Raw genomic sequence first — 26,830 nt, 5'->3', positions numbered from 1 at the left:
TTACCTTCGGAGTGCAGACACATCCCCTGTGTAGGCAGCGAACAGCAGATTGATCACAGATTTCACCTACAAAGAGAGATGAAGTCCTGTTCATTCAGCTTCTTTCCTCAGAAAGGAAACCACGGGACACTCCAGAGAAGTCCAGCATAGCCACGTGGCTACATGCTCATGACCTTGTTGATTCTGTCCCCTTCCCTGGCCACATTTTGCAGTATAGTGTAAAACACTGGAAGAATTCTTTCCAGCTTGCTTTGCTACCAGTACCTGTAGCTCTGTCTTTCCAAGATTGAAGTTGTAAGGACAATAAAAGAACCACAAAAGGTGTATTTCTACTCTACTGTGGTAAAAATATGTATCTTGCTATATGGACAAGCCACATTTCCCTTTTGCCCACTGATACAGAGTATTGACTCACTAAGACAGCATCACTTTGCATAATTCATAAAACCATAAATGCCTCATAAGACAAACTCACTCCAGAAAAGTAAGGGGGTTTTGGTTTGTTCTGTTTAACAGAGCAGACTCCTAACTCTGGGAGGAATCCATGTTAGCAGAAATGGTACTGGTTTTGCTTTCTGTTACAGATTTTCCTTGCACACATCTAGTACAGAGGTTTTTTTCAATTTTTAGGCAATTCTATCAGATAATGAGCCACTACAAGAAAAGCAAGGTTTCTAGGCAGACAAAGTAGGATCTTTTTAGATCAAATAGCATAGCTCAAGTCTCAGGCAAGTAGTATTTTTCTCGGTTGTATTAATTACTGTAACAAGAAATGACGCTGTTAGACACCACCAACCTTGTCCCATGCACATTTTTAAAAAGCCCTGGCCGTGATAACTCTACAAGAGCCAAAAACTACAGGATAATGTTTTTACGCATCCCATATCTGCTTCTTTCATAAACTGACAGAGCCAGTTCCAGTCACCATTTCACAGACTTTTCAGTAAGCTTTCCAAGTGCTGCCTTGCTTTTAAAATTGATTTCAGAGTTCTGTCACCAGTACCAGACAAGTAACAGAGATAAAGGAGAAAACTGAGGCTGCATTGACCTTCTACAACAAGGAGGAGAAACAAACAGAAAAATCACTACCCGCAAGCAAGTCTCCAACAGATTTCTGCAAAAACATTGGCATATTTTCACAAGGCCACAGATGAGCTAACATCTGCGTCTCTTATAAACTGAACTAGTGGAATTGCTTGTTGATTTTTACACCTCAAATATGCACTGATGCAAAGACTGACTGAAGCACGGGAGACAGAGCCAGGATGGAAACAGCCACGTTCCTCATTGCAAGATCCATGAGCTCCTGCAGCTCCTTCTTGGTTTGCACTGAGGCTCCTCAGGGACAGAAGCCCTGCACAGCAAGCGAGACCTGCCAGGCAGGATCCTTTTTTGGGAAGCTCAGTAATCCCCTGGCTGCTTTTATACCTAACAAGGCTGGGCCCTTGGGCTCACAAATACTGACCCAAAAGCACCTGGGTCACCTTTTACTTCAAACCTGACATCATTGCCCAGACTCTCCTCACAAGCATTACAGAGGACAGGCCTCAAGTAATTCTGTTCCTCTCATGAAGATTTTTGGTTTAAAACTTCCAAAAATACTCCCACAAAAGTGACTAAGAATCCTACAGTATATCAGCATGGGCTTTGCTCCAGATGCAGAGACAGCCATCCCTGGCTGAGACCACCTATCTCTACAGCCTTTTTTCTGCCCCCGCCGCAGGCAGCTCTTCCTGGGGCTGGGCTGGCCTTCTCTCCAAACCCTGGCTCAGCACGTAAGTCATAGGCCCAGGGGGAAGAGAGCTCTGTGGAGCATCCTGTAGGGATACAGCATCTCCTTGCTGGAGACACAGCCTCCTGTCTCGAGATAGTATCACCTGCACAACCCAGGGCAGTGCAGGGCAGTAAACATACCAGAGCATCTCACGAGGCTTCCAACAGAGAACAGCAGTGACACCAGAAGAGTAAAACCTCCTCAAAGAAATCTTTAACAGGTACTGGGCTGCACACTGTATTTAAACACAGGCATGAAAGGGAAATTTTGCTTGATGATGTCTAAATTTTATCAGAATGATTGAGATGTTTTCCTTGCTGAGAGAAGCTGAGCGATGCTACCGTGAGCGCTCTGCAGGTAGAATGGGCTAGTGCCACTCACCTCACAGGCTCTGCCAGGGCCCGAACACTCCCCTTTTTCTGCATCCAAGATGAGGAAACAACATCTTTATTAAAAACCATTTCAGAGGTAACTGGTCGTTTGGGCTGGGCTTCTATATGGGTATTAAAATAATGAAATTAAGATAACATGCGTTCCTTCCTAACAAAAAACCCCCAGATTTCCAAGTACAGATGGTGCCTCTGGATTCAGCCAAACAGTTTCAATTTTTGTAACCATATGCTGAAATGTAATTTGGAGATTCCTAAGGCCTTCTAACACAATAATCTTGGGCCATACTTCTCAACAATCTGGGAGAGGTTAAAGCCACTCCTCTCAAGATAATGACGTAAAATCCAAAGTCACGTTATCTTGAACTGAACTACTTGATGAATGAAAACAAATATATGCAATATATGCAAGTCCAGACAAGTAAATAAATACATCTTTGTTTCGTTCAGAAGAAGGAAATTTGAAAAGAAACACAATTACTCTCTTACAACAGCAAGCTAATGGAATACAAAAAGCAGGAGATAAACAAATTTAGTAGGACAATCATGGCAAGACAATTATCCAAAACTGGTCAGGCAGGAACAAACAAAAAAGAAGAGCATTAAGTACTGTCATAGCTGAAACAAGCCCCCCAGAGGGCTACCTGCCCCCATTTCTAGTCAGACTTAAGATTTCACAGAGGAATTGGGTTGAATTCGCTAGCAACAAAACACATCTGGATGCTGTAACTGCAATAAGCAGCATCGTCTGGGCCCCAAAACTATCAAATCGTATAGGCTGAAACATCCGATAGTTTTCAAAAGAGTATTATTCAAATTAGTGTATGTATTAAACCACCATGTAAGAGGTTATCATTTACATCGAGAAAAATATTATGATGTGAAAAATCACTTGCTGGCAGAAGCTTTGTAACGGCACAAAATCTTCACTTAGGCTGCCATAAAATTAAGCACAGTCAAGGCTTCAAAAAGGGAAGTAAAAATTCTCCACTCCTAAACTCACAGCCTACTAGCCTGAAATGATGTGTCCACTGCAAATATCAAGAGCCGAAGAACCTCTGAAATGGGAGCAGCAAACACAAGTGTGGGGTTTTTAACTGCAGAGGAGTAAAAAAAATACCAATGACAACAGATGTGCTGTCTCCATTCAAATGAAGTAGGGCACGAGGAACAAGGCAACTCATTGACGTGTTTAGAGGCTCTGTCACCAAGTTCTTCATCAAATGTTTCACAACGTCTTTACACCACACTCTGTACCGGTGTTGCTGTTAACTGCACCAATGAACACAGCTTTTCTCTGACCTTTAGACACAGGAAGGTTACTTTCAACCTGACTGCACAGAATTCCTTAACTATGAAAAGTTAATAGAAGGAGAAAGAATGGAGTCACTTCGCTATATACAAGCTGGCTCAAACATCACCATGCAGCTCTACAGCATATTAAACCCAGAGCAAGGACAGTTCCATTTGTTACATCAAATGGGAGATAAAACCTGTGTGTGCTACACCAGATGAACTTGAACTCTTGTTATTATGCCAGAAATACAGAGCAGGACCGTCTCAGCCACAATGAAACACTCTTTGCACACAAACACATTTCCCCGGAGTGCTGGATATAATCTTTGTTATCCAAGTGGTGAAATCAGCAAGAAAACGTTCCTCAGGAAAACTTGTGTTACCCAACACTAGAGATCAGAAGTCTCATACCACACACTTTGCATTTTCACCTTTAGGTCAGTAGGTGTTACAGGTCTCAGACTTAGCTGGATGGAGCTATAATGGTCTCAGATCTAATGCTGTCAACAGTCCTGCTTCACATCGTTCTGTCAGTCTGAAGTTAAGAACGTCAGCAACACAAGAAAGAAAAATCAAAACTGTTGTTGCTGAAGAACTACTCTGAGGTCAAGTTAAAGGAAGGAAATTCTCTGTGTTCAGAGCAGCAGGAAGCTGCATGGCTGCAGAAGATAACTCAGATAAACACAGGGGGCCAAAAGGTAAAAAAAGGGGAAAAACACAACCTGAAAATCCCAAAAGCACAAAAACAAGTGAGATACAGCATTGGAAGTTAGAAAGGAAAATTAAGCGTTAAAGTGACTCCTAGTCTAGATGATCTCTAAAGGTCCCTTCCAACCCTACCATTCTATGATTCTAGTCCAAAACTTCCACGCTGCAGTTATTTTCAACATCTCCTAAGGCTGATGGTGTTCAAAGTTTCAAAGAAGTCTCCTTCCAGGAGCAGGCTTCAGATGTTCAGCCAACTGCACACACACAGAGGAGGCAGCACAGCAAAACACAAGGGCTGCCACAGTGCTTCACAGAGCAGGAACCTTACTGTCCCCCTTTTCTCTGTAAACACACCAACAAAGTATTTTGGCGAGACACAAAGGCTCTTGGTTTTTGATTTCTCAGTGTAACAACCTGAAAAACCTAATGAAAAAGTAAGTTTGAGTATTACTATGCTGAAGGTACTTATCACAGAGAAAATTTCAGTACATCTGATTGATCTGAAAGGCATGACAGGCATGTGGGATCAGCCTTGGGGGAGTATTTCTAGTAAAATCATATTTCCTAGTTGAGCTGCACACCCAAATCCAGCCCACGTGAGACTTAAATAGCCTTAGTCTCACAATGGTTAATAGAAACTCTCATAGCAGGTTGCGATGAGAATCACTTCTCTCAACACAGACCCATTTAGGGATTTTTTTAAACATACCACTACTTAGCTCAAATGCTATTGACAGAAGATCTCTCCCAACACTTCAGAGACAACAAGCCACTGTCGCTATCAGCACTAAGGCGGGAAACAGGCCTAGAGATGGCCTCATGAAAAGCACCTGGCTCCTTCTGCCCACTGCCTCACACGCTACAGTGTGCCTACAAACCAAGGCGACTTCAAGAAGGAGGCAAGGCCAAGAAGCCAGCCCCACACTCTGTACCTGCCCACGTGTCCCTGAGGCTGCAGGGCCACCCCTTCCGTGCTGCTATTGCTCCATGACTCCAGCACAGCAGGATGAGCCTCTGCTCTCCTCTCATTTGGGGTGAGAGAGTAAAGCCATGCAGCTGGGCAAGCAAAGGAAATAAATCCCTTAGAAAAAATTAATTTAGCTCAGAGTTGGATTAATTCCATGAGAAGTTCTTAGATTAAAAGGTCACTGATTCTGGATTTTAATTTCCTACTGTGTTCTGCTTCCTGACAATGTCCTCTACACTTTCTTTGAAAAAATTACAGAATTTAGTCTAAAAAAAAAATTACTTCCAAGTTCATCGTTTCTCCAGGTGTCTGAGGAATAGAGTCAAGCCCAATAGTTTAAAACCGTGCTGCTGAAGACAATACAAACAAGGATAAACAAACAAACACCTCTAATCTTTCCAATGCTCTTTATATTTAGGGACAATTTCACAGGTTAGGCTTCAAAAATGATCTGAAAGTTTTAAACCTTCCCCTGCACAGCACAGAGGTGTGGAGATAAGCCGTGATATAAATTTCATCTCTTGCAGCTCAGGACTTCCCTAGAGACAAGCAACTGCTATACTGACCCTGGGTCCTGACGCACTGGGATCACAGAGCGGGTCCCGGATAAGTGAGACTCTTGGTGATGGTTCCCACCAGCCAATCTCCTGACACATGCTCCCAGTTGTAGGAAAGCTGCACTGAAATGGGACTACAGCCCCGCAGAACACACCAGAGAAGTTAGACTGACTTGCCTGGAAGCACCTCTAAGGCACAGTTCTCCACACCACTGAAACCTCCCAGTGCTGCAGCAGCACAGTTAATCTGCATTTGTTACACTTTGGCTCTCTTCCTTTGGCACCTGCACCAACAGTCGAGGGCGACGCCACACAGTTTCCCTGTTTATACAAATAGTCTGACAGATGTTAGTTATTTCAGAGCTGCGGAACATGGCAACACGTTGTTAGGACCAGGAGGACGATGAGAACACCAAGCACTCAGTGACGTCTCTGCGGCAGACGGGGCTCTCTCCTCCTGCTGGCCACACCAGCCCTGTTTGGCAGCCAGGGCCCACAGGCCAAGAGGCCACGCTCACCCTGTTTGGTAGCCAGGGCCCACAGGCCAAGAGGCCATGCCAGCTCTGTTTGGCAGCCACAGTCAGCAGGCTGAGAGGCCATGCCAGCCCTGTTTGGCAGTCACAGTCAGCAGGCTGAGAGGCCATGCCAGCCCTGTTTGGCAGCCACAGCCTGCAGGCTGCCCTGTGCACCCATCACAAGCCCTCACACCATCACTCAGCCACCCAGTACAGGATTAACTCTGACAGGCAAAAAATAGAGCTGTAAGCTGTATAAGGTGAGTGCCTGTCTAGTGAATGAGGATTAACTTGTCATACCAGGAAGAGACCAAACTGCTATAAACTCCTCCTACTCTCCCAGCCTTTGCAAGTGACCAAGTAATGACAGACAGTAAGGCGGCAACAGAGTTTACATGAGCTAAGAGGGACTGCAAAGGCATAACCGCTTCAAAATCATCAATTCAATTCACAGGAACACTGTTCTGCTACTTTTCCTAAAGCTGATGAGTCATCTGAGTATGTCGCTAAAAACAATCATTCCTCCTGCACTCGAGAAAAACTGCAGAATTTTAGGTGTTTATTTCATCAATGGAAAAAACATTCCTGACACCTAAGACACCAAAAAAAATCTGAAACAGTAGTAGAAGCCTACAAAAACCAGAAGAGCAGACAGAACTAATTAAGTAATTTAGTCATCCAGATTTTACATTTTGAACTTGTCATTCAACTATGTTGAAGCACAGTCTACATAGATGATTTTCTCCCTGAAGGTAAAGTTTTAAATCAAAACTAAAAAAAAAAACAAAACAAAACAAACCCACCCAAAACAAAACAAAATACCAAAACCCAAACCTGCTCAAAATGAATTCTGAAGCTTCAACTTTGAAATTAATCTTAGAATACAAGTAGTCCCAAAAAGGACAGAAATATTACCATTGATAAACCTCAGAGAGGAACACAAGGGTTTGTCTGTACATTCAGACTTTAATCAGGACCACTTATTTTTAAAACTGACCATTTCTATATTAGCAATTACTTTGCAATAAACTTGAATCTGCTCTCCAGGGCTTGCTGACAAGGCCAGTGTTGGAAAAAAAAATAAACCACAAAACCAAACCACTATTCAAGTTTAAAGAGATATCCACAGTTTTTCTTTAAAATACAATTACTCAATATGAAGGTAAACTGTATTCTGTAGGGAAAGAAATCTTAATCAAAAGTCGGTATCTTTGCAACTAATCTTCTGCATTGTTTCCCCCAAAATAAAGTGGAAGTTTCCTTACTCTCGGGTAGTAAACATTTACTTCTAAATATAACAACTAAGACTGAACTGTAAACAAATATCCAATCAAAACAATATGACTTTGTCAAAAGGTATTACTCTGCCCTCCTACTGAAGTTTCTTACAGCTTTTAAAGCTGCTTGTTTTCAGTCTGGCACACATAGGTCTCTAAGACCCAGCCTATTTGAAGACTTGAAACTGGCATTTAGATGTCCCCAGTGCCAATGCCTCCTACACAGATATCTCCAAGCACAGGAAAGGTGGGAAGGCCCTTACATACCCTGCAATTTTTGACTCACACGTGCAAAAATAAGACTTTGGTCAGAGAACAAGAGACCACATCTACTTTCACAGCAATCTAACTCCAACAGCCTCTAACAGAACTTCTTGCCCCCCACTTTAAACACACACAAAGCTCGCAAGAAGTCTGCAATGTTACTAGAGGATATATGAGTAAATTAATGCATATGCTTACATTAATGACATTCAGAACAATGTTATTAACATAACATAATCATAAATAAGGCTAGCTGCTCCACAGAACTTACATTTCTTCAGGACTTTTCCCCCAACTCTCTAGCCTATTTTTTGCACTACTGATCCTTGTTTCTTCACATAATTTGAAGAAAATACAAAAATAACTCTAGAATCTGCAAATATTTACTTTTCTGTGTTTTGAAAAGTAACACAGGAAACAAGATCTTGTCACTTTTTTCTCCAGTCCATTTACACATCAACTATTTCTGTTCCTCGAGATGGTGCAAGCTGCTCTCTCTGGCTGGGGATAGAGGACGATACCAAGCTCCTAGTTTTAGTTTTATGAGCTGTGGGTGCAGCATTTATTTTTGGAGTCAAAGCTGCTACCATGGAGTTTATTTTTGGAGTCTCCCTGATGGAATTAACTTTAAATGCCCCTTGCACAACAATTATTCACTTAGCTTGTGCTGTTGCTAGAATATTAACAAAACCACTTCTTTATTCCTGAGCCTCACAGTTTTCAGCAGTCATGTTCAAACACAACTCCGGTATGTACTGAAAGTTTCTTCTCCCATGAGTTATGTCTAGACTGCAGCCATACAAGAGGCTGTGTTTTCACAGATATGTACCCAAAGCAGCTTTAAACCAACTGTACTGCTAGAGCTCCAAAAATCTCAGGCAAACCAGCAAGGCAGTGCATTATTTAAACAAGTTCACAGAAGAGCTTCTCAGTCTCCTCTTGGCAGCATCAGGTGGCCATGTTCTAACAGTCTCCAATATCCAATCATTTAAAAGAGATAACTGCATTTATGATGGCAACAAAGACCCATTCCAGCACTCTGTCACCTATGTACAGATCTTTACTGCATCCAGATAGTTGAGCTGGTACTCAGAAACATCAAGAATGTGCTGCTTTATGTAATATTACTGCCCTTTCATGAACTTTATTAAAAGTGACACAATTGTGCTGGATAATTTTGCAAGTTAAAAAGGTTTTTTGACTTTCAGATGATTGATCTAACTACACATCAGGATGGCAGCAGCCAGCAGCTGCTAAGAGCAGCTAGGTAGGTAATGGGGGATGAACTGCTGCTCAGTGAACAGTCAGCAAGTGAGCATGCAAGAGAACTGCCAGGGCCACCCCAGGGGGCTGGCACTGCAGCTACAGCCCTGCACTCTGGAGCGAGAAGCAAGGCAGGAAAAGTTAAGAGACAGGTGTTATTGTTTGCTAACAAACAGACTGATTCAGCAGAAAAGCTATGTGAGCCTGAGAGGTTTTTGTTTGTTTGGTTGATTGGTTTTTTAACTGGTGTATCGGTCTGGACAAAATGCCACCAGGAGTTCAAATGCCTTAATGCAATTCAAACTCCTAAAATTGCTTCAAATCCAAATTCAGTCTTCTGGAATAAAGCTAATCATTTTTCATCTTCTGACTTCCTACATTGTTTAATTGGCTGGTATACGCTGACAAAAAAAAAATAAAATAAAAAAAAATCTGTGATCCTAAAACTAACAGTTCAAAATCTGAAAACGAAGCAAGGACTTTTGACTAGGTTCAATTCAGACACAGGAGCACCAACATACAAACAAGCTGGACCAGTAGCTCAATCCTGGTACTTGTCACAGAAGCTGTGCATGTAGCTGAATGTAAGAAACATTTAATTAAAGCAAACAGATACACTGAAAATTTCTCTTGACAGAAAAGAAACCACAGACTCCCCTTTTTCAACCTAAGAATTGTCAGTTTCCTTTACTAAGAAACACAAAGGCTGAAGTTGCAAAAGGAAAAGGTGGAAGTGGAGGCTGAGCAGAGATGGTTCTCCTCTCTCTTTCCCATGTCATCTATTGGTTTTTAAAGAATTTCTACTACTCCGATTTCCTTTAGATTCAAACCTTTTAGAGAGAATTGAAAGTACTAGATTATGCCACCCTAAATTTCAAATAATTAAGAGTATCAACACCACATTTTACAGTAAGCCGAGTTTCTTTGCTCATTGCTGCCCAAAGTCCTTGCTGCCCAAAGTCCTTTTCTGTCAGAATAAATTAATGTTGGTATTTAAAAGCATCTAAAAATGATACATCCTACAAACTAGCACATTATCGTAACTATTTGTCTGTCTTCTCTGGTCTGTTACTGTACTATTGTGCATAAGATTTTAAATGTCTAACAAGGACATGGGAAGCAGTAATTGGGAACAGAAGGTACTTTCTCTTCTGATCATATTTGGAGCTATGAAAGATAGACTGAAACAGAATTTACCTCTTCCAATACTAACCTCTCACTCGTGAGATGGCCATCAAGAGGACATAAACTTCTGGAAAGAGTGTGTGTCTCCGGTATTTCTTAAAACAATGTCTGTCTACTTGTGAAAAGGCTAATTCATCTTAAACACTAACAAACAGGCAAGAGGTGCAAGCTCTTCAAGGAGTCAAGAAAATATCCTTTAAGTCATATGATAAAAAAGCAAGAGCCATAGACAGGCACGAGCTCAGCTCTACAACTTATTCAGCCCCTGCATGCCCAGGGATCCTTATATTTACTACTTCTAACTTTTAAATGATAAATGAGATTTAGTACTTTGTAAGTGAAATTTCAAATACTATATATTTCCAGTTTAGATTGTGAATCCGTAAGTAATAAGTCTACTTTGTGTTATGTCTGGTTTTGCCCAAGTGCCTGAAAGACGGTAACAACAGTGCTGACTGAAGCGTTCTTGAAGATGGCAAGTTGCAGAAGCACAGACTTTATTTCATGATAAGAAATACTATGATTTTGGAATGACTTACTATTTACACTTTTGGCTATTGATTAATTCTAAAGTATTAGTAAGCTGATTCTATTTAAATTACAGATAAGACCGTTTAATTAAATAATAATCAAACAAAATGTTTACAAGATTAACTGAAATGTCTACTTACCTTCAGTAACTGAGATTCTTTCAGAAAGACCATTCCCATCTGTTCCACTCCTGAGATGTGCAAACCCCAGGGTTTGTACAGCTGAGGCTGTTTTGGTCAGCCATGTTTCTCAGCCCCCACACTCTCACTACAGCCTCCCACAAAGGCAGGCAAATCAACCTCTCACCAACAATCACTCCAGAACTTGAACTTGAGGTGAAGAGTGTCATACCAATTGAATCTTAGTTGAATGCCTGCATACAAGCCTCTACTTCAACACTCAAGACATTCAAATTGATCTTTACTGGAAAATATTACATAGCATCATAAGAATATTCAGATGCATGAATAGGGTAGTTTCATCTTTCCTGCATCATCATTAAGGACAGGGGGTACTCAGCATGACAGCATGAAACACTGTGAGAAGAGCAGTGTGTGACTAGTTCAGAGCCACCTACTCGATCAGTATTAGGCTACAAGATCCCAGGAACAGAAACTTCTCTAGTTGCAAAACAATTCCTGCAAAAAGGTCTCCCTTATATAAAACTAGAGCATGCAATATCAAGAACATGCTCAGATGGACACAACCAATAATGCTCTGCCCTAGAGAGCCCTGAAAAATTCTCAGTTGATCCTAAATTTTCCAATACAGGAGGCTTTCCTAACTAATGCTTAGATGATGACGCAGTGACGAGAGAGCTTCCATCCCTGTGTGCATGTGTGCTTGGACAAATAGACAAGTCTGGTAGAAGAGAAGCTAAGCTCAAGTGCTACTCACTAACACTTAAAGATGTCTTATCCTTTGCCTCCTACCTATGACCTTTGTTTTGGGGATGATTATGTCGATTTCAAAAGGTATTAATATTGGGAAGATGAGGGAAACGAGTAAAAAAGCTGCCTTGACTACATTAAAATGAGCATGGTCATGCTTGGTTCCACCTGCTGTATCTGTTTTCTTCAATGAATTAACCCACTTTTTACTTTGAGACCACAGAATGAAACACAGAACTGGAAAAACTCCCAAAATATAATGCAAAATTTTCAAGTCAGAAGACAAAGACAAGTCAAGTTTTCAGTTTAGGTGGTATGCATTTGCCTTCAGTAGTTTGGATGGAAATACTAGAATCTTGCTGCCATGTCCATAGCATCATAGAAAAAAAAAATGCATGACCCTCCCAGAGGCTTTAACTTACCCTGCTGTCAAACTTGCTCAGCATTTCTTATCAGCAATGAAATGTTTTGTCAGTGAAGTACAATGGCTAAAAGTTCCTGCATGGTAAAATAGTAATTCTTGCAGTAAACTATTTCAGGAATCTTAGGGCTGTCATCATCTCATGATACAGACTTTGGTAGTTCCTGTTCAGTCCTTTCATACGCTAAATCCTGAAAGTTTCTGCAACAAAAAGCATATAGACTATGTACGGAAACCTTAACAAGTGGAACCAACACTGACCAGTTGACTCTGGATGCAGGAAAAAAAAAGTGCCTTTGAAGTATTGGATACAGATATTATGGTGCAAGATTTGGGACCAAAAGACTGGGATAAACAACAGTCACATTAACAAAGCAGAATGCTGATGAGTGCTTTAGTGACACTAGCTGTGTTTGTCAGATAGGACAAAAAACTGTCTGCCTTTTCAAGGACCTATTGACTAGACTGATCCCCACTCAACCCAGCAGAGTAATGGTCCTGCTTCCCAGGCTGTAATTACTTAATCATTTACAGATGACACCTCACTCAACTACAAGACTCTGAGCTGGAATTATTCACAAAATAAAGGGAGATGTTCTCAGAAGATAATTATCAAAACTTTACTAGCAAGAGACTGACTTCACTGTACAGGTTGAAAGCAAAATAGGGGAGATCTTCCCAGAAATTTGCACTCTACTCTTGTTCCTAATAGTTTAGGAACAGTCCTTCTAACAAGTTCCTAGAAACTTCCTAATTTTAGGCTGTTTATTCAGCACCTGCTCTTCTTGCACTGGAAATACGTATTAGCTTAAACAGATCTTTCACCTCCATGGTTTTATTTCTAAACTTTGGGAACAGTCATATTTTTCTCCTTCAGTCTTTGGTATACAGAGCAAAACACACTCAACTGTTTTAGCCTGGTTCTCCATGTCCTCAATCATAATTCTTAATCCTTTTCTGCAGTAGCGTGGATAAAGTATTTTTAATCACATTTGGTCAGTACAGTTTATTCTGACTGAGATTACATTTTAATTATTTGTCTTGCAACAATTACAGGTTGGAGAAGTTTAAAAGAAGTCCTTTGAAACAAGTGTGAAACGCACTTCCCATACAGAAAGCCAAAGCTACACAGAATCACAGAATCTCAAGAGCTGGAAGGGACCTCAAAAGATCATCTCATCACATGTAACCAAAGCTCAGTCTACCAGCCTCCAAAAATTGATATTGAATGAGTAATTCTCGAACAAACAATAAAGTTGCTTGCCTCAAGGAAAAAGCAGGACTAGTGACTGACATCAACAGGAAGCAAGCAATATTATCTCTTCCTATCACTCCATTTGTGTTCTCACAGTTCATTGTTTTGATAACAAGTGCTCTGATCTTAAGGGGCCCTAATAGAAACACGCTGTCCCTCAGCAAATAACATACTTACATTTTCATTTAGCCTGCTAGGCTTTAACAGAGAAAAAAGGGGAATATGGTACTTTCAAATCTTTAAATCTGTGTATTTTCCATGGCATAATGGAAAAAAAAAATAGGATCCTGTAGGAAAATACAGCAGGAAGTGAAAATATTAGCTTCTGCTGACCAAAACCCATTTTTATCTACACCACTTGAAAAGCCAACAGATATCCACATGATGTGCATGCTCATCATGCACAGTGAAAAGACAGAAATCACCATGACGAGCTGTAGAAAAGGAAAATTTTAACTGGAAGTTACGAAAAACTTCTTCAATGGAAGTGGGGAAGCAGTGGGGAAGGCTCCCCACTGCCACTACAGAAAACCCATCCTTGGAGGTTTTCAACACTTGGCCAGCAAAGTCCTTGACCAACATGATCTAACTGATATTCAATCCTGCTTTGAGCAGGAGGTTGGACTACGCATCTCCAGAGATCCCTCTCAAGTTCTCTAGCTTTACAGTTTCATTCTTAGGCTGCTTACAGTCACCAGAATCTCCTGTGCCTCATACAAATGGGTTATGATGACAGCACTCAGCTAAGTAAAATTGACTCAATTTAACATACGGTATGAAGATAAATTCCCAGCTTGCAGGGTGCACAATAATTTTGTAATAACACATGAGTACTTCAAATTATGCATACCACCTGTTTGGCAACTGAAGTGAAAAGCTTACTGAACAATAGCACTTAGCTATTAAAGAACCTTCCAAAGAAAATAGCAGATATTTGTTGACTGTATTATCAAGAATAACCTCAAGTATTCAGAATACTAACAATATAAAAGTAGAGATTCAAATTCAAGCAACTTCACTGAAAAAATCGCAATGCCAAACAGATTAATGCAAGCGCAAGTACAGGGGGGCATGGGAGGGAAGTCAGACTTTATTCCACATTTGACCAAATCTTTCACACGGGGAAAGGCTGTGGGAACTGGTGCTGTTTAGTCTAGAAAAGAGGAGACTGAGGGGAGATCTTATTAACATTTATAAAAATCTGAAGAGTGGGTGTCAGGAGGTTGGGACATCCCTTTTTTCTATTTTATCTAGCAACAGGACAAGGGGTAATGGGGTGAAGCTGGAACACAAAAAGTTCCACTTAAACATAAGAAAAAACTATTTCACTGTGAGGGTGACAGAGCAGAGGCACAGGCTGCCCTGAGGGGTTGTGGAGCCTCCTTCAGTGGAGCTCTTCAAGACCCACTTGGACATGTTCCTGTGCAACCTTATCTAAGTGAACCTGCTTCTGCAGGGGGGTTCAACTAGATGATCTCTAAAGGTCCCTTCCAATCCCTAGCATTCTATGACTCTATGAAATAACAATGAAATCAATGTACATTGGTGTCTAATAACAGAAAAGCTACCAACCACTTATAGTTTAAAAAAATAATAGTGCTACTTGACTGGAGATGATCTGCCATAACTGATCAGGTAAAGGGGTCAGAGGAAAGCTGGAAAGAACGTGCAGAGGACAGCTTTTGCCTTCTGCAAGCATAACTGCTATCAGGAAAGTATGCAACCGACACTACAGAAAGCACTAGCTCTGTGCCAGCTAGGCCAGCAACAGAGCAGAGCAGCAGCTAAGCCAGGAAGTGTTACCTTACAGTAGATACACTCCCCTGTGTTTCCACTGCACAAATGACATGTGAAAATAGCGCTAGTGGGAACATTTCTGAGGGTAGAAAAGCATTCTAGTTTTCTTTCATTTTCCCCTTTTCCTTCCTTCAACCCTATTTCCTCACCAGCCTTAGTGCAGAGGTCTCAAAGTGCATATTATTCTCTCAACATTTAAACATGCCTATGACTTCCTTTTTAAAAATCTGCATGGTACAGTTAATTTAACAGCCTTACGCTATGTCATGAATCCATGTCAGCTTCATTACCCAAACTAAGTTCTGTTTAAAGTACTTTAAACTGGAAATTCCCTCCTTCCCAAACCAACAAACAAACAAAAGCAAATCACCACCACCACCGCCCCCTAAACCCTAAACTTACCACCACTTCGGTCAGCCTAAACTCTACTGCAAGGCTTTCTTTAGTTAAACTGCAGCTTCAGATGCAAGCACTAAGCCCTGCTACGCACAGAAAAAATGCACATGCATTTTCAGTAGTAACTGAACTATGTGCAGAGCTGTGCCACTCAAGTCTTGCAAAATCATTGAAATGCTAGGTGTAGAAGTCACATTGAAAGTCTGTATAAAGCTGTATCAGCTGTCAAGAATAAAATTAACTTCTAGTTGCATGAAAACTAAAAGGAAACAGGGCATTTCTATTTTTCACATAATATTCCCTAGAAGAAGCAAATGATAAATCACACTTGATTGAAAGCAGGTAGTTTCATAATTTAGACTGTAACAAACTATTCAAGATACCAGGACATAAATTCCTGAAAGACAACAGGGCTGTGCGTGACATCCTTTAAAAGCACATCACTATGCACATTACTCAGTCACGGTTTTCCAGATTGGACAAGAAGTGTGGAACACACAAGATAGCAGCATGATTAAAAAAAACAAAAAAAACCAAAAAAACCCCACTTTTGTTAGATTTCTACCTGATTTAAAGCCTCTTGCCATCCCTGCAAGCACTATAGACATTCGTGACACTGAAATTCTTCCAAGAGACTCCACTAAGGAAAGAAAAAAAAAAAAGTCTGTTTTTCTTTTACTGGAATAACTGCTTCTAAAGTCCCACCAGAAAACTACAGAAACGTTTAAACACAATGGAAAAAAGCAAATAGTAGAAGCCTACAAATAACGTTTAGGACACTAAAACGCTACACGTCATTTATGAAGCTCAATTAACCACTTTCCTCTCAGCTAAATACTGTGCATCAATGACATGTATGTATCAAGACCCTGAGAAATAAGAACAATGAAAAAACAACATAGTCTATCCCTCCTCTCACCCATCCTCTTCTGACTCCATTGCCTTTTTATGCATTTACCCACCCACTGTTTTTTTCACACAAATGCTGAAGTGATTCTACGGTACGTCACTTGTGGTTCTCTCTTTATATCTAATACTCTTCTACCTTCGCTCACCTTTATGACTTTTAGAGAATAAACTCTTTTGATGCGATATTTTATGTACAATTAACACACAGCTCATTTTAAAAAAGACAGTATAAGTGACTGCAGTTTACAAACCAATATCAAATTAATAATTATGGCCATTCTCTCTGTGACAAAAACAAAGTGCTATGCCAGGAACTCGGATTCAGCTAACCATTGTTCAGATCCCACTACTGCTGGTAGAAAGGTGTAGGTTTTGGGCCACCTTCCTTGCTATGGGTGATTTATTACAAGCTGTATTTTTCACTTCATAATGCTCAGGATCAACAGTTACTACCCTGGCACTGGTACCATTTACAATGTATTTTCCAAGGGACTGAATTAGTATCTTCAAAACCACACAAATACACAGTAATGTTAATATCCTGCTACACTGTGACATATTTGACATATTAGATGAGTCACAGTGATAAAGGTTTGCTAGTTTGATTTTTTGCTTGCAACTTTCAAAGATAAGAGAAAAATAATTATATTATTGTACAAAATGCTTAAGAAATCTTAACAAGGTTTTCAATGACTGGTTACACTAAATCTGCTTATTCCGCTTACTTTTCCAGAATTTTTGTCTTTTTCAGAACGCAGTGCTTACTATCTCACTTCAGTCTCAAAAATGTGTTTGAACAAATCTGTTCTCCATTGAGAGAAAAAAAAAATACAATAAAAATCAGCTTAAAATAAATTTATTAAAAGATACAAAAATAAGCATGCTGGAAATCAAGATACATAAATAACATACAATGCAAATGAAAAATGGAAAATGAGACAGGTAACTTAACAACTGAGCCAAAAGGTACAACACAAATGCTGAAATAAAACTTTAAAAAGCACTTACATTTCTAATGAAATGTTAATGATGCTGACAAAGAAAAACAAACAAACAGCTAAAATGCTTGAATATCAAGAATTGCTATTACTGTAGCACAGGTGAACACTAAAACCGTTGCAGACTTCCAACATTCAAAGGCGTGCCTCTGCCACTGCATTCCCTCAGACCCGCTCTACCGCCAGCGTGGGTGAGGTGTCTGGCAGACCTAACCCTGGAGCCTGCTCTGCCATGAAACGCAGCCAATGCAGACAGGACAGGCCAGAGCAACAAACTGAGTGTAGGCAATGGTCAGAATGATTGATCCAAAGCTGTCTCCTCTCCTGACCCCTCCTAACTAGAGGCTGGCTTAAGTTCTGGAGACAGGATTCAAAAGCATATATTACAGAACTGTAATACACATACCTCTAAAGTAAAGACTGTGTAAGCTGTACCCTAAATGTTGTTCTTATGCATATTAAAGACCTAGTAGTTTCCCCTAATTTTGTCTTTCCCATGCAGGACTTGCCTCTACCACAAGTTTTCTGTGCAACTGACACAGGTAAATACACGTAAAGATTTTTATTTTCAAGCTGAAACCCAGAAGGAACAATTTTCCATTGTTTTTAGATTTAGCTTCAAATAGCACTAAAAATCAGAAAGTAACGTGTGTAGGATTGGATCAAGCAAACCCTGCATTATATGTTTTCCTTTTCTAATTAAACCACTTATTTAACCAGCAACATGTCATCGCTGTAAATACTTTTCATTAGCAGTACAGACACATCACGCTCCCTCATGCAATCGAGAGTATGTCAGGTAAGGAGATGTCATTTTGCAGGAGTTGAATACCTGTTATGTCTCTGTAACTACTAGTTTACCGTGAAACCCTCAAATAAGTGAGACATTTTCAGTAGTCAAGACTTTGCCTTTACTTACTTGACTTCAGTTTCAAAATAATCACAAACCTAATCTTACTGTCAGTGGGAAAATTATAAAAAAGCTATTATTCAGCCATTTATCACTGACATGCACCACAGATTTATCTTTTTATCCCAGTAGGACTTCAAATTCACCAAAAAGTGATGTTCCGTATTATTTTGCCTAAACATTTTAATCCCAGGCTTCAAAGAGAGGAAGCCCATCCTTTTACAATACACTGCTACATGAAGATTATTCAGGGTTTAGTCAGAGCTTATTTCAAATGTTTATGCAAAACTAAAATTACCTAAACAGAGTAATTAAGAGCAGCTTGCTTTCTCAGAGAACATCAGCTTTGCTTTATGCATCTTCCTGAATTGATAAGCATCCACATAGGTCAAAAAAGGGGCAGGAAAAGCCCAACTCTCCCCTTACACAAAACTCACACACGAATGTGGGAGACTAACTGGGGAAGGGGGTAAGGAGAAAGGGTGGAGGAATTCTCCCCCATTGCCTCTAAAAATCCTCAAGGAGCAGATATCATTTATCACTACTGGGGCAAATTTTCCATTGTTTTATAAACCAGGACTCTGCATGATGTGGACTGAGGGTGGGATATATCAAATTGTCTGTAAACTTACGAAAGGCAAAAGTTTACAGACAATAATTTTCTAAGACTTTTAGCATCACTAAGAATCTAACAACTACCAGTGACGAGAACTTAGCAAGTCTGTGCCCTCTGTCCAGCACTGCTCATTGAGCCTGTTTGAAGCTCACATATACCATTTCAAGCTATGCCCTACTCAAGACACTCGGAATTGCCAAATTATGCAGATGAGCAGATGCAGTTGCTTGTAGAAGAATGCAAATCCTGTTTCTTAGCAAGCTGACAGAGGTGCAAACCCACTGTCAATTTTAAAAGTAGCAATTAATGGTAACTTTTCAAAAATTTGGTAACGTGTAATTGAAACCTCTGATGAGTACATGAACATTCACACACATCAGTGATTGAAAAATAAGTTAACTGTATGTAAACATTTTTAATAATATCCACCTATCTGCTTTACTCCGAAAATATTTCCTGCTCTCCAATGAGCTGGTTACCACTCTAAACCCAAGATTGCTTACATTCCTCTCTAGGGTGGAGCACACCATTATTAGTAAGGCAGATTTCTGAGTCATAACTACCAGCTGGCAGCACAAACAGCAATAAGGCTCTCCAAATAGTTCAGTATGAAATCCTTCTTCTGCATTAGTTAACTTGCAAACAAATTAAGGTTTTTCTGCCTCCTTCTCCCAGTCCTCCCCAGATATTTTTGCCCCTTTTAAATGTTAGCATGAATAATATAATTAAAGGTCTGGTAAAAAAAAAAAAAATCTTCACCAGCATGGCATATCCAAAGGATCCATTTCTACCAAAAGCAATTTAAAAGCTCATATAAAAAAAAAGGAAACGGTAACAATGTGACTCAGAACCTATCTCCACTTAAAATACAATTATTTAAATATTTGTAAATTTGCTGTATTTTGCTAGCACTATTTTACTTTATATTTTAATTAAAATTCTATCTTTACTTGTTGACCCTGATGAGAGGACACACTGTAAGTTCTTGCTTAGCTTTGAAGTCAATTTAGTTAAAATTCTCAGATAGAAACAAAAATAAACAGATATACACCGAAGTGGTATATCTTTGAAAACATTAATATTTACCTTTTTTCCTTAAAGTAAACATATTTTAAGTAACTACAAAAGTGAGTTAACAATTTTGGGTTTTGTCGTTTGCATGTATGAATTTCCCCCACCTTAAACTTTTGACAGTCTTTTTGGTATAGCATACAGAATTTACACAAATTATATATATAAAAAAATGAAACACCAGGTAAACAATATTCAAATCAAAGTTAAATCTAGAGATGCTTGAGGGTTTTTTAAATGAAGAATTTAATGAAACTAGAACCCATTCGTTTAGTTTTGCTCTCCCCGACCTTCCATTCTATACACTACGGTTCTGGAGATGTCCTCGTTTGATTCAGGTGACACTTTTTTCCATACTGTTTCTTTTAAAGCAAGTTCTTGCTGGAGATTCTCATAGTCCATTGGTCCAAAGGAATGCTAGTTGTTCAAGCAACATATATTATTTATTAGTGTATTTGAAGGCAAAAAAACCATACTTGCAGTCAATGCTAACAGACTCAAGTTTTTTACTTCTTCATATCAACTGATGTTTCCTCCTTTCCAGTTATAAAAAATTCAAACTGCAAATTGTGTATTTTTAAGATGTATACATGCAAGTAGAAGAACTTTAAAAATCATTCTAATGTATCTTCTCCTATTGAAACCTTCATGCCTCAACTAAAACATTAATGGTAATAAAAGCAAATAGGTTTTTCCTTATTTCAAGCACCCTCACACTTTTCTCTTTGGTACATGTAGCTGGAGTAGATTCAGTTCATTCCCAGATTGCTTATATCACTTCCTTAGTAACAGGCACTTGTCTACAGCACTATAAATGCCTGTGCAACTCTCAGCAAGGCACATGGTCTCAGAGATATCACTGTAAAAAAATGCTGAACATATGCATCTCATGCACTGTGGCACACAACAGAAAGGCCCACCAGCTGGTCAAATCTTTAATAAAGGCAACCAGTACAGCAAAACTCACAGTAAAACTCTTAGCAACTTTCATCAGATACCATATACTTAGTCTAGCAAGGGAGATGAGCTGCATGAAATAAGAGTTACAAAACTAATATATTCTGCTATATAAGAGCCTGTGATAGTGTGGTCCACCCAGGTTAAGTGTCCACTAGCAATGTTAACTAACTTAGTTTATCTGAAACCTTTGATGCAATCCATGTCATTGAGCAGTTTTTGCATTTAGAAAAGAACCTTAGGTATATCTTCTGATGCCTACAAGCAATATTCACTACACATACATCAACTTACCCGCTGATCACCACCTTCTCTGCGAGGATCAAGCTTTTTTGCAAAGTGTCTCAAATTATCATAGTTATGGAAATTGCACAAAGAAACCAGATCCTGAAAATATTTAGAGAACATGTGTTATTATTTGATTATGATAGTCAAATACATAAAATAATACAATAATATTACCACTGTTTTAAATCATACCCTAGTCTAGTACATAAAACTTCAGCCAAAAGGATTAAACATGACAATGTGTCACGTAATGGATTTTAATTCAGTTTGAGTTACAACATGAATTCACAGAACTTTGCTATGCTGTTTTATTTCTAAAAGTGAATGTTACATTCCTGTTACGTGTGCAGCATGATCACCCAGCAGCTTTTAGGTCTCCATGTAATACAGAATAAATGCAGTCAATTCTTCACTTACCTATTGTTCTGTTATTTTATAATTAAATTATAAAGACTGTTTCATATGAAAATTTCAAATGTTTAAAGTAGAATTAATAATCTCTTAGCACTCTTAATTTATGGCTGCACAGATGTTAGATAAATAGAAGCACAGAAAGTTTCAGCTGCTGCTCATCCACATGAACTAAATGCTTGCAAACTGTAAACTGCATGCTGTTGTTGATAAGCTAAGTTAAAACGGGTCAGTTCTCCCAAGGAACTGAAGTCCATCCAAACTACTAATACTGCATCTTAATTGTCATCACTACTGTAAGAAAAAAAGTGTGAGGGAGGTGCAAAAAGAGAAGAGCCTAATTATGCCTTCAGCTTCCAAAGCATTACCAATAACCATACTTTTCCTATGGTACTCTAGATAGGCTACTATTCTCTTCTTTGAGACCTTTCCCCCCCCATTTATAATTACTTAATCAATATTACACGGTTGGATTAGGGAGAAAATAAAAAAGGAAGACAATGTTTTTTTCATCCTCCTTTTTTACAAAGCATCCTTATTAACCATTACAAAGTACTCTACGAAATCCCTCCTGCTTCTAACACTGCTATCAACAGACTGTCCACAATCCTTTCAAAAGGAAGAGACAAAGCTAGGATGAGCTTGTTCAACAACTGTCTCCAATCTATGACAACGTGTTTTATGTCAGATTGTTTAAAAATATCAGCTTAAAAAAATACACCACAACACTTTATTAGAACATTTTTAATTGTAATGACATCACATTGGAGTTGCATTTCCAACGTTTTCAAAATAGTTTTCTTTATAACTAGAGAAGAAAAGAAGTCTACTTATAGAGCTCTACAGCTGCTAGTGCAGTATTCAAGAGACCAGCTCTTTCATTACTTCATGAATGCTCCTTTTGAAAGCTCTTTCACAAGAAATTTCTCCAGTATTTCTGGCATTGTGCTTAATGCTCACAGAACTAAAGTATTATTTATTCCTAAAAATACAAATGTCTCTTCTTGGACTTTCACTCTTGGATCAGATAAAATGTGCTATGTATAGAAGAGCAACAAGTCATTATGTAATTAACTTGCATCTCAACTAGACCAACTGAAGCTCAGTAAACATCAGCTACAATAGGCAAAAAACAAAAGAACTCCACTAAATGCAATGCTGCTTACATGACAGAAGTGAATTCCTTTAACACTGTTGCCCATCTTGTCCAAAGGAGGTGACCAGCACATCAAGCCCATGACATTAGGAACAACCAGAAGAATTCCACCAGCAACTCCAGATTTTGCAGGAAGACCAACCTACAGAATAATTAGAGAATTACTATCATCTGCAAACCTTCCTCATTGTTGGAACACAATGCATTAGCGTTTTACTGAAGATGATTGTGCAGCACTTGAAGAATGTAGATCTGCAAAGTACTTTAAGCTGGGAAAGCATTATTACTGATCTCTTTTTAGATAGACAATAACCTGAAGCACCGTTCGTGGCAGTCTGAGGTACAGAGTCACAGAATTATTTGTCTCAAAAACATAGAGTCACTAGTACAATGAAAAAGATAATTTAAATCTATGACAAAAAAGCAATTATGGCTAAGCAGTAGTACACAAGCATGTCATGAACAGTTTGCATCAAGGTAGCAGTAGTAGTACAAAGCTATATACATTAAAAATACTAGTCTTTACTGGAAAAGGTAAAGAAAAAAAAAAAAAGAAAATAGAAGAGTCTGTCCATGAAATCATACAATCACCCACTTATTTACAATCTGGATAAGCATATTGCTTTTTTTCCAGTTGGAACTAACATATCACATGTCTTCTAGGTCACACAAAGCACCACAATCAATTTTACATCTATGCAATAAGGGAAAACTAAAACCACTCAAAACAAAATCCTGAAAACCAAAATAAGATGCAGTATATCTTGAAATACTTACGCATAAGAAAAATACTGACGTAAAATAGAAGCATGGGTACAAATATTGTTTGACAGCCCCCAAAATTCATAAGTCTGAGTTAGTGCGGAAAAAGCAACTGTGTGCAAAGACTTTCTGCTATCCTTTGCTCCTACCTAGCAGGATTTCAGTTACACTGTTTCGAGTTATATTTGCATCACAATGTTTCTCTCACAAATCACCTTTCTTAAGGAACAGTATTGATGTTTTTACATGAAAAGTATTCCCAAATATAAAGTAGCAGAGAACAATAAGTGCTTTAAGGTATGTTGTACTAGCAGTGCCACAAATCCTAGGTAATATTTGTTCATATGGTATTTTCATTTTCTAAACTATGTAGCACCGTCTCCTTTCCCCTAGAAGCGAGCAAGCCCTGGCACATGGAAAACAATAGCACAGATTAATCTTCCCATCAGATATAATTAATATCCAAACCCTACTTACATGGAAGGCAAACTGCCCTGAAAAGTCATACATGCCACAGGAATGCATTAAACTCAAGGTATTCCGGACTGCTTCAGGACTCAGCACTCTTTCACCAGTGATTGGGCAAAAGCCACCATTAGCCAGAGTTGCTGCCATCACACTTGCTGATTCACACGTTACCTCTATTGAGCAAAGCTTATGAGAAAGAAATAGAGATTATAAGAACTTCTAGTGCAGTAAGGCCAACTATAGCAAGATCAACAATATGTCTCTACGGAAATAACATGTCATAAAATAACTTGCAGGATAACATTCATTACAGATGACATTAATAGCATCAATTAATATGCTCTGAATCTTCCTACTATAAAGATCCCAGCAACAGTGTTTGTAAGCCCTCTTAATAGTTTGAGACAGTATCTTTCATGGGTTAATATCTTTGATTCCTCCCCCCACCCCCCTTATGTTTCTTTGAGAGGAAAAGGTCTGGAAAACAATCTCAGTATTTTGCATCTACTTAAGTGGCAAAGCCACAGAATGACTGGGTTTTTTCCAATTTGAGTTTGTTTTGTGTGGTTTTATTTTTATTTAAGTTTTAGAAGATCCCACACATTATGAAAAAAACCATTTTAAAGCTGCAAACTCTAGCACATGCAAGTCTTAAATTCTAGCACTTCCTGTTGATGCAGTCTTATTTCACCTTTCTCTCATATATCTTTATGATATATTAATGATAAGACCACATGATAGTTTCTCCCAGGATCCCTGCTTCAGTATAGACTATACATACTTTGGTGACACATCAGGAAATGTGATATGATGCCATCACCTGATGCTGCCTCATTTCTGCAGAAACCAAAAGATAAGCTGGTTTCAACCTGAAGCTGAAATGCTACTCTGAAAAGCAAAAAAACTAATGCTTGTATTCTTGCTTTTGACAAACAGTCATTACATGATACTTCATGAAGTTACCTAAGCCAAGTTTGCATGAGTAGTTACTACCTGGAATTCTTATTTTCCGGGTGCCAAACTCAATACATCCTAGTCCAATCAACTGGAGTTGCAAATCAAGAGATTGTCAGAGACGCATCTAAAATGGCAACTGTGTTTTAAACATATGAAGTATTACATAATAGCACCTACTTTGGAAAAAAAGTGTTTCTAGGTTCTCACTTTAAGCACCTTCATTTTATACCTCGGTTCTCTAAAATGAGAATAATCCATCCTCACTTTACAGAGATAATAGGAAAACAAGTTTACTCCTGTTCAGAAAGTTCCCAATTACACAGAGGAGGAGGGAGCATTGCAAAAAAATCCAAAGAACAGAAATAACTAGCCTTTTAAGTAGAATCTGAGTGTTGGAAGAAAAGTGTTGTACAGTGAGAAGAAAAGAAAAAAGAATCGCAGCTCGTGTATGATTTGCCCTTTTTCAGGGTATGGAGTGAAAAGAAGATTTTTCATGGGGAAAAAAAAAAAGAATGACACAGTCATGAAATTAGAGATCCTAAAAGCATGAAAATGAGTCCAAATTAAAATACATTAAAAGAGTTAGTTTTGGCCTTTCTTATAACTTTGCACTCAGAAGCTTATCAAGACATGAGGCAGTGGGGAGAAAGCATTTAAAAAGTGTGTTTAAAGAGTAAATTCAAATCAATTATCGGTTTTGTTCTGTAATTAGAGAAGTTCAGAGTAGACTACTGGCTTGCACTTGGTTTTCAACTCAACAAGAGATCAACTAAGGCTAATCACATACACCTCACTTCATAAGCAGCCATTTGATCTAAAGATTACAGCAGGTATGTCCCAATATTTAAAAAAACTCAGACAAAATTTTCATTTTTAAGCTATTATATATAATCTGTTTAAGTTAGAGCAAGTCTCATGAATCAAAACCAGATTCATTTCGAAAACTGAACTCTGGATTTTTTTCAAACTATCCCAGAAGGACTGCCTCCTGAGAACTATATGCAGCAGAGATGATTTGAGCTGTGAATGTTTTAACATTATGAAACCTTTACCGAGGAAATATCTCACACTTGCCAAGTTCTCATTTTGTGACAGTTACAAATAACTTGCTGAAAGTGAAAAACGAAAAAAAAAATAGGAGAATCTATGTGCCTAGATTCTTTGTTTTATCCGAAAGCATTGAATTAAACAAAAGGAGGAGATATTAATATTATTTCATTTATAACACTACCCTTGAGCTTACAGATTATGCATATACTATTTCAGTTACACATGGAGTTTAAAGCACTTCACAGTACAATAAAGAGTAGCAACTAAAAGAAGCTGAAGTATTCTGTCAAACTCACTGAAGTAATAATGCAAGACATTTTAAAGTCCTAACTATTACCGTTTTAAAAACTACTGCTAGTTTGCATCAGCAATAAGTACATCACCTAAACAAAAGCAAATCTGGATACATCAAATGTACAATATTTATTTCCAGAGTGGGAAAAAAGCTGACAAGTTTAACTGTAAGCCATTAAAGCCTTTGTATCTATGAACAAATCCGCTTCTACTGCTTATAATAGTAATTCTAAGACAGTAATGAGTCTCGATTTTAAAGTCAGTTACCTGAAAATAGAAGTCTAGTATAGCAACCATATCTGTGCCTTCAGGAAAGCACTGAGGAATAAAAACAAAGAGAGTCTTTAGGTTAAAGTATCACTTTTAGAGACATAAATTAAGCTATATTCTTGTCAGTATCCTAAGCATTAGGTAGATTTTAAAATATAACAAGTACAAATATTAAATCATGTGGGATTTCAAATTAATGGTTCAGTGAAGTCAATAAGCTATGTATTA

General features: G+C 38.7%; 1 protein-coding gene across 4 annotated transcripts in view; it reads right to left on the bottom strand.

Moving 5' to 3' along the window:
• GLS (glutaminase) overlaps window positions 1-26,830 on the bottom strand; it is a 66,463-nt gene that overhangs the window by 5,317 nt on the left and 34,316 nt on the right. For 3 of the 4 annotated variants that reach the window (XM_062002566.1, XM_062002569.1, XM_062002570.1), the window contains 5 exons: window positions 26,600-26,650; window positions 24,041-24,217; window positions 22,812-22,943; window positions 21,241-21,333; window positions 5-66 (listed from right to left, as the gene is read on the bottom strand). In XM_062002566.1, the coding sequence (XP_061858550.1) occupies window positions 5-66; window positions 21,241-21,333; window positions 22,812-22,943; window positions 24,041-24,217; window positions 26,600-26,650 (515 nt within the window). Of the gene's footprint in view, window positions 1-4; window positions 67-17,234; window positions 20,407-21,240; window positions 21,334-22,811; window positions 22,944-24,040; window positions 24,218-26,599; window positions 26,651-26,830 lie in introns of those variants that run through there. The other variant, XM_062002567.1, reaches the window with a different exon arrangement.

This window comes from Colius striatus, chromosome 9 (assembly GCF_028858725.1).
Source record: "Colius striatus isolate bColStr4 chromosome 9, bColStr4.1.hap1, whole genome shotgun sequence".
NCBI lineage: Eukaryota > Metazoa > Chordata > Aves > Coliiformes > Coliidae > Colius > Colius striatus.
The sequence above is the reverse complement of the archived record's forward strand: the minus strand, read 5'-3'. Positions and strand labels throughout refer to the sequence as shown.